The 9,466-nt window shown below is 36.1% G+C and overlaps 1 protein-coding gene across 1 annotated transcript in view; it reads right to left on the bottom strand.

Annotated features, from left to right (window-relative positions):
• LOC109842662 (clathrin heavy chain 1) overlaps positions 4,214–9,466 on the bottom strand; it is a 21,063-nt gene continuing 15,810 nt past the window's right edge. The window contains exons 20-30 of the mRNA XM_020411510.1: positions 9,307–9,419; positions 8,979–9,231; positions 8,730–8,866; positions 8,371–8,649; positions 7,254–8,256; positions 6,637–7,122; positions 6,274–6,444; positions 5,998–6,183; positions 5,057–5,179; positions 4,852–4,962; positions 4,214–4,750 (exon numbers count right to left, since the gene is read on the bottom strand). Coding sequence (XP_020267099.1) covers positions 4,586–4,750; positions 4,852–4,962; positions 5,057–5,179; positions 5,998–6,183; positions 6,274–6,444; positions 6,637–7,122; positions 7,254–8,256; positions 8,371–8,649; positions 8,730–8,866; positions 8,979–9,231; positions 9,307–9,419 — 3,027 coding nt within the window. The 3' untranslated portion in view covers positions 4,214–4,585. The remainder of the gene's footprint in view (positions 4,751–4,851; positions 4,963–5,056; positions 5,180–5,997; positions 6,184–6,273; positions 6,445–6,636; positions 7,123–7,253; positions 8,257–8,370; positions 8,650–8,729; positions 8,867–8,978; positions 9,232–9,306; positions 9,420–9,466) is intronic.

Below are 9,466 nucleotides of genomic sequence, written 5' to 3'. Positions count from 1 at the left end.
TATATATATATATATATATATATATATATATGAGAAAAATGGGTATGTTTGGTACCAAGCATAAGTTTTTGTGCTTGGTAATGAGGTGGCATATTCCCCTGCACTCATTGAAATCGGGACCCACATTCACATGCGTTGGGGAGTGGTTAGAAATTTGAATGAGTAGATGGGAATAAGACATCTCACTACCAAACATAAAATTTGTGCTTGGTAACAAGCATACTCATTTCTCTCTCTCTCTCTCCATATGTGTGTGTGTGTATTATATATATATATGAGAAAAATGGGTATGTTTGGTACCAAGCATAAGTTTTTGTGCTTGGTAATGAGGTGGCATATTCCCCTGCACTCATTGAAATCGGTATATATATATATATATATATATATATATATGAGAAAAATGGGTATGTTTGGTACCAAGCATAAGTTTTTGTGCTCGGTAATGAGGTGGCATATTCCCCTGCACTCATTGAAATCGGGACCCACATTCACATGCGTTGGGGAGTGGTTAGAAATTTGAATGAGTAGATGGGAATAAGACATCTCACTACCAAACATAAAATTTGTGCTTGGTAACAAGCATACTCATTTCTCTCTCTCTCTCTCCATATGTGTGTGTGTGTAATTGTTAATATACTTAAATCAAATCTTGGATTATATACATATTAATTAGGATAGGATAAGATAATTGCAACTTCTACTTATTAATTAGAGTTTATTAGGATATGATAGGATAATAATGTATTATCTAAAAGGATCAAGGGTATTTTTGTCTACAAAAAGTTTTTCCCAAATTCTCACTTTTAAAGGGAGTATGATGTTATATGATTTCTATTTTGTAATTATGGGAAGTGGCTAAATGTGGTGATTGAACAATTATTAATGTAATTTTTAATGTAATATTAAAATAATATAAATTTTAATATACTTAAATCAACTCTTAGCTTATACACACATTAATTTGGATAGGATGAGATAATTGAAACTTCTATTTATTAATTAGAGTTTATTAGGATAGGATAGGGTAATAATGTAATATCTAAAAGGATCAAGCATATTTTTGTCCGTAGAGAGTTTTTCCAAACTCCCATTTTTAAAAGGAGTATGATATGATATGATTTCTAGATTGTAATTCTGGAGAAGTGGCTGGGGAACAATTATCTATAACTTAATATAATGTTTAATAAAATTTTAAAAATCTATATAATTTTTAATATACTTAAATCAAATCCTAGCTTATATATATTATTTAGGATATGATAAGATAATTGATACTTATTAATTAGAGTTAATTAGGATATATAGGATAGGATAATAATATAACATCTAAAAGAATCAATGGTATTTTTGTTCATAGAAATTTTCTCTCAAACTTTCACTTTTAAGGGGAGTATGATTTACAGTTGGAAAGATTTTATAACGAAGATCCAAGTTGAGGAACGAAACAATTGTAAATGTAACTACCACAGCCTAATCTATTATTATATTTAGTCCAAGTGAAAAAATATTAACTTTGGAAGATTATCAGATAACCCCCTATAACTTTCGAAATATTAGAAACCATCCCTTAAGTCGATTATCAGAAACCCCTCATAGCATTAAGAGTTTATTAGGGAAAAAAAGCAAAAAAAAAATCAGGGGTTTTCCCGATAAAATAACAAAGTTAAAGGTCTCGTAACCCCTAAGCTTAAATGGGATTTTCTGATATTTTCAAAGTTATAGGGGTTATCTGATAATCATCTGAAGTTAAGCGGGTGTTCTGATATTTAGCCATATATTTAACAACCCCACTCAAACTAACAGTAATCACATGGACAAAAAATCGAGAGTTCTCACAAAAAAACTCGAACTGAGAATGCGCTTGCGCTTTTAGTGGAGAAATCAGTCGCGCCGTCTCCGGAAGAAATGCATGTGGCAGAGAGATTCGATGAGCTCCAGCGTTCTGGCGACCCAAATGGCAATATATCGACCTCAATGTGTTTTGTTCGCTCGTGAAACGCAGGATTAGCGGCGATGTGAATGACTCTGTAATTATCACAGTACAAAACTATGTCAGGGGCCGCATCTGCGCCCGTATCATGTAACAAGCGTTAAATATTTAGCAAAACAGAACGTTTTGCTAAATATTTAGCAAAATGGATCTCTTTTTGACCAACAAGTCAAAAGATGTCGATTTTACAAAACGGACCATTCGAAACATACGAGACTAGTAGTCCCGTATGATTTATTAAATCATATGGGATTACTAGTCTCGTATGTTTCGAATGACATGTTTAACAAAATCTATTTTACTAAATATTTAGCAAAACGGTCTGTTTTGCTAAATATTTAGCAAAATTGATTTATTTTGCAAAATTTTCCTATCTTGAAGCTTACCACGCTAGGTGATAACTGAACTAGCATCACATAATGTTATAAGTGATGACGACGAAGAGTCTATGGGAAAGAGCAGAGACCAAGATATTGTTTCTTTTTCTTTTTATTTCTTTTTTTAAACCTTCCTCGACGCCATGCAGAGCAGGAAAGTTGATTTAAATACTGATCGAAAAACCTAACAAATAAGGTAAGTAATAAAGTAAATATTGTAAATACATATTGCAATACTAGGCTAATCTATTACTGAACAAAACTCATATTTTAGAAATATTTTCCTAATCAATTCGAAATGTCGAATATATATATATATATATATATATATATATATATATATATATATATATATTATATAAATATATATATATATATATATATATATCAATTCACTCTCTCTTTAACTTCAATCTATTATTATCAGTCTCTTATTTTTCAGATTGTCTATAAATGTGTCCGCTTTTAACTAAATGAGTCACCATATCTTTTTTATTTTTATTATATATTACTATTATTATTATTTGGTTTGATGGAAACCATATATATCTAATTTTATATCTAATTTTAAGATGAATATCTTAATGTATTTTCTTTTACAATAGATTACATCACTGTATGAGACCCAACCTGGAGAGAATCATAAATGTCTATATGCCAAAACACAGTGTGTTTCATATTGTTCCAACTTGTTATATCCTGAGAATTACTAAAGTCTAGTGAACTCTTGAGAGTCGGTCACTTGTTAATCATAACTAGCTGAGTTCTATAAGTCTGAAGACCCAACCCAACCAGGTTTGAGCACCGCTGACCTCCCTGACAGTCTAAGTCCTAGACAAAATGTGTCTTCAAGCCGGGATCCGCTAGATAAGACTGAATATGAGACGAAAGATGTCTTCTACTCTGACCCAATCACCAACGAATTTAATGATGGGTCAGAGTCATTATGATTTTTTAGGCCGACGTTATTACTCCTCAGGCGACGCTAACACTTCAGCCGTTCCGTCACTGTCTCATTAAATGTAAAGGTGACTCATTCAACAGGCTACCAACACGTGTAAAATACGGACTGATCAATCGACTGTACCGACCTGTCAAATTACTAATGTGCCATTGCCAATCCTCTATAAGTAGTAGGCAATCTCCACTATCCTAAAGTACACTAAAATTACTGAATAACACCCTGAAACTAGATTTTGTAAACGTACTTAATCTATTATTAACTTGAATATCAAAGGGCACGCCGGACCAACAAACTCGCCCTCTATTTGGTCTCTCTCATACAAGAATCTATTTCTTTCTAATTATTTGGTCTCTCTCATACAAGAATCTATTTCTTTCTAATTGATCAGCTATCAAGAAAGATTAAGAGACCCTAAACTGCTCTAAACATCCACGTACCCATAAGAGTAACTTTTTGACATAAACACTTCTGTATCCAAATTCCAACATGCATATTTCTGTATTAAAATGAAAGAATGTTCCAACCTAAGAGAGAACTGTGCGGAAAAATAAGACCCCAAAAATCCTGATGGAGTCTGTACTCTATGTCAGGCGATTGGGATGGGGATTCATATGCCCAACAGACCCCCATAATTTCAAACTGCAACAATCCCTAATAACATCAATAATCACAAGAATCCTCATCTCAGCCTCCAGGGCATCGGAAAAAGCTACCAACTCCAGAGTAAATGGAGGAGATGCAACTGGCACTAACCTCTACTTATGAAATACACAAAAATATAATATATACGTTGAAGATATCCTCATAGGAAATTAGCGCGGTTATCGATACATGCATCCAGAAAAATATGAATAAATTGCTGTCATTAAGATAACCCAAAAATAATGGACACGAAACAATATCTATTATTCATAATAAACAGTATAAATATGGAAAACAAATATATGACACAAAATTCGGAAGCACAGAAGTACAAGACATACTATATCAGGCAGTTGGAGGGAGCATATACAAATGGAGCCCAGCCACAAAACCCTACTGTGTTTCAAATGGCATCGACCCTACTATCGTCAAATAACCACAAAAATCCTCATCTCAGCCTCATTGGCACCAAAAAAATTACTAATTTAGAAGGAACATCAAGGAGATACAACTGATAATAACAACCTACAACAAAATTACACAAGTGGCTTGTTCCTTTTCCTTCGTTCAGCTACCCATCGATAAACAATAAACCTCAAACTATGTTTATCTTCAATATCCCATAGGAGGCATGCCATAGGCAGGCATGGGAGGCATCCCCATACCACCCATAGGTGGTGGTGGGGCCGGCGCTCCGCCAAAAGGACCGCTCATTCCACCCATTCCAGGCATTGGTGGTGCTGGTAATGCAAGAGGTAGCAATTGGGCATACATATTCTGCATAAAATGCGCGAAGTTTTTATATGTTAATTGATTTTTTTTTTTTTGCATCACAGAATAAGATATAAGATATTATACAGAGAGTTAATTGAACTTACCTGCTGAGCAACCATGTCTTTCTCTTCCTTCTCCTTGGATTTCACCTCGTTCATGGCTTCGAGCTTATCTTTCATGAGGTCGTCCACTTTGCTTGTGTATTCACGAATAAACTGCATTACAATTTGACACATGCCTCGTTATAGTGTGAAAGCCCAAGTCATTATGATAAATGAAGACAAAACTGGAAGATGAAAAATATCTAACCTGTAGAAGGTATGGGAAAGTGAAGTCAAGCATATTGTTCGTCCATGCAAGCTCTAGAGCAACATCAGGTCGAATCAAGTCATAACAGATAAAGAGACATGAAGCAAAGCATTCTTTCTTCCCCTGCCAAAAAAAAGAAAAAAAAACATAATGGTTCATAAACCTCTCACAGTCACTTTGGGCGGGATAGAGAATTCAGAGTGGGATAATCATTCTTGCTAAGACTGCAAACCTAGTTAAATATTTATTGCTTCATGTAGAATTTATAGGTTTTCATAGTAAAAAAACAAAACATTATCTTATATGTCACATAGTAATACCGTATAGAAATCTGCAACCAGCCTTCCTTTAATTTTTTCTTATTACACAAAGTGTGTGCATTCTGACATGGAACCACGTCACAATCTTCTAGGATCATTTCAGCAGAGAGGTGAATCACGTCAAAGGATCCATGCAAGCAACTGCTCTTTAATATTTCTTATTATATATAAACCGTGTGCATTCTGAACTTCATTTTAAAATTTGAAACAAAGAAGGAAAGAAGAAAGGACAAATACTCAAAGGAAGATAACTTAATACTTCAAATTTGTAACTACCTAACAGTGGGCATAGATACGCCCCCATAGCAGGAGAGAGCAAACATCCATGTATTGTATAAATTTATATGGTAAAAAATAAAAAAAAATAAACAAGGCAAATGATCACATGGAGGAAATAAATATTATTATAGAAGCACAACTGGATTAAAAAGAATAACCATCTAACATCAATAAGGCAAATAGTAATAATGTGCCTCTCAATCTGCTTGCAGTAAATTTCCATGGAAGGGAATATCATGGCAATTTATTAAAAAAAACAATGGAGGGAGTACATCACGCAAATGAATGTAGAATCTTCTCATTTGATAATGAAGACGGATAAATAACTTTAAACATAATTACCTGCTCAATGAAATAAACAAGCAACTCCTCAGAAAGCTCGCGTTCACCAGACTGAGAGCATGTCTCCATAGCATCTTTGTACATTTTGTCCTTCTTAGACAGAGCAATGGACTGTTTCCATCTTCCTGCTTTCTTATAAATATATGCAGCGACCCGTCTCATTTCCAGAAGCTCATGTTTTTCAATCTGCACGTCCACATTAAATAGCTTACATACTATTGTTTTCTCATTTTGAAAAAGCTATAAATGGTACAAAAAGAAGCGCGGCATATTTACCTTCTGAGCAAGGCCTATCTGATCAAAATTATCATGCAAATCAATGGACTCTCTTAGCCTGTCATAGTCCTCTTCTTCAACATAGATTTCATTTAAGGCTTCATTCACAGCAGATACATTATTGCTCTGTACTGCAATCATATATGGTTTCACAAGATGCAAGTGGCCAGCCTGGAACAGAAGAAAGGGAGAATAGGAATGGATTAACCAGAATATATTTAGCACGCACTGTAAACATCTACTCGGAAATAGTAGTTATCAGAAACAGCCTTCGAAATATTTACTTGACAAGTTTCATTCTGAATCTAACTGAGAAATAAGACACTCCAAATTAGTAAAAGAAATCAAGAGATGGAAATGAACCTTCCGCATGATGTCCACAACACGTGTATGATCCACACGGAGAGCAAGAACATTGAGCATATCATTGATAAGATCAGGATGCTCCTGCAAATAGAAGTGCACCGCTTTGTAGTAAAGTTCAACATTTGCCACTTTGACAGCAACATCTTTGAACTGCATGTGATCCCAGGCATCTGGAGAGTGGTTCATGATTGTGGTAGCGGCATTGTCGAATTCATCATACTGTATATACAGGTAAGTGAGCTCTTTCCAATGTTGTTGCTCATCACAAGCACGGATAAGCTTGGGAATGTTCAGTCGTGTTGAGAACAGTTTGATGTGCTCCATAAGTTTCTCTGGACGATATCTAGCATATAACACTCCCAGCTCTGTAAAAATACCCATGTGAGCCCGCTCCAATCCGAGGCCGCTCTCCATGAGAGAGATCAATTCATTGAAGCATCCTCTATTCTGGTAATAATCACTAACTTCCTCCAAGTCATCCACCTGCAGTATTGACATAAGTTTAAAAGCTAGTAGGTTATTACATTTGCAATAGAAGGCTCACAAACATGGAACCAACAGCAAAAAAAGATAGGAAAAAGATGCCAAAAGGGGCTGCAGGTAAAAAAGAACACCTGTACAATAATATTGAGGCCACAGATTTGTGCCAAGCGGAACTCTTCAGCATCCACACAAGCGAAGCAGACCTCCTTCCATGTCTTTGAACTGTTTGCTTTGCGAGCTGCATCAACTGCACCTTGGAACTGTTTGAGTTTAACCAGGGTAACAGCCAGTTTGGCCCAGTTGGAAATGAAGGCAAATATGATCTTTGCAGCTTCATATAGAGCTTCATCATATAGACGATCACCGACATTTTGGAGATTGGCAACATTTGGCATAAGGATGAATTCCTCTATTTCACTCAACCTATCAATCTTCGCATACGCATATATGAGTTCACTGTCGACCTTTGGCTCTTTAGATTTCTGCCTGACCATCAGCAAATACTTAACCAAGTCATGGTATACATTAGCGTTTTCAGCAGCCTGAATAACTTCTAAGAAATAGGTTGCATCATCTGCACGAATAAACGATTCAATTGCATCGCTCACTAGCCCTTCCCGTAGCTGAGCCTTTGCTACCTGAGTCCAAACTGCATCTTCTTCAACACGGTAGGCAAACTCCACCGCCCGGTCTATGTTTTGGATGTTATCCAGAAGAACATTCACTGCCTGGACGTTCAAATTGAACTTCTTAAAAATAGCAAAGGCTTCCTCATACAATTGTGCTTCAACAGCAACCTCTCCAACTGCAGGTCCATCAAAGTTGTCCAATCTATTGATGTAATCCATAACCCTAGATGCATCTGCTTTGATGGCTGTTAAGATAAGCAAATTTTGCAGATTGAAGTTTCCACTGAAAGCAGAATTTTGGAGCACAATCTTCTCAAGTAACTCAATCAATTCATGAGGAAGATCAGCAGTCATGAAAGCTTTAACAGCTGCAGATACTTGCTCAGGGCTCTTGCTTTCAGGCAGGGCAGTAGAAACAACCTGATCAATAAGCTGTCTCCTATACTCATTGTCAGGAAGAAGCACCTTCTCCCAGAGATCAGAATCCATCCTCTCCACCACATATCTGAAATTGGAAAGATAAAATATAAGTGTCAACCAAAAGATAACCGGATAAAAGCTAGCAAACAATAGAAGACATTCAAGAGAATTTCTTGGCCATATTGACACAGATGCATACCTGGCCTGCAATTTGAAGAGGGAGTTCTTGTTTGTGACGTTTATAAGTTCATCATCACATTGTCCTCGTCTGTAAGCAACAACTGCAAGAGTTGGATCCCGCTTCTCACAATACTTACCCACAACACGTGAATCATAGTATGGGTTAGTGGTGAGAAAATGCTCTGGATTGTTATTGCTATCAATGATTATTTTTCCCAACGCATTGTGAACATGCACATCCTGGCTTCCCTCACTCACGAGATGTTCCAAGAATTGCGTGAGTAATCGAAGACGATTCCTAAAGTGGTGAAGGCAGAAATCAGAAGAATATAAATCAGAAAAAAGTCTTATGTTACAGTTAAATGCTCCGCCACAAACCTCTTCTCACATTCATCCACGAGTGGCTCTACAGGGAGGAGAGACCGGACTGAAATAATTAGACCTTTGATGAAATCTTCAGGGCACTCATCATCTAGCAGTTGGCCAACCACTAATGGAGCATTGCTTGGATTCACCTACCAAATTATTTACAATCAAGGAAACTTGAACATTATAAATAAAATGTCTTAAACTGGCTTCACCCATATCAGAGTTTAAGCACTGATTTATCTTTGAGGAGAGACATACCTTCTGAACATAACCTTCAATATATCGGAGCATGTTGTTTGTGTACAAGTAGTGAGTCAGATCAGGGACAAAGCCAAAACGATCACAGACATTTATAAGAGGCCGTGCATCTGGAAGTTTGGCTTCCATAAGGAAATTCTTCGTCTTCTCCGCATCATAGAAATTTGATTCTCTTGTTACCCTTTCGACTTCCTTGATCTGCCCAGTTTTAGCTGCTGCTTCAATATACTTGAAGTGTATATCTGGATCCTCACTGTTACAGACAATAAAAAAATAAGTCTCTCTTACCGTTTGCCAGTTCAAAAGTGAATATCGAAATAAAAAGTACCTGGAGCTAAGATATGATCCCAGGAAGAAATAAAGGCCTTCATAGGATTTAAATTGCTCGAACAGTTTGATGCATGCATCAACACCCAACTGCTCAGAATACTCTTTGGCAGTCTGCAAAACATACCTATTGAGAACTTCTAACATAAACTTGAAAATGA

The sequence above is a fragment of the Asparagus officinalis genome, chromosome 5, assembly GCF_001876935.1.
Source record: "Asparagus officinalis chromosome 5, Aspof.V1, whole genome shotgun sequence".
Lineage (NCBI taxonomy): Eukaryota > Viridiplantae > Streptophyta > Magnoliopsida > Asparagales > Asparagaceae > Asparagus > Asparagus officinalis.
This window is presented reverse-complemented; position numbering and strand designations above follow the sequence as displayed.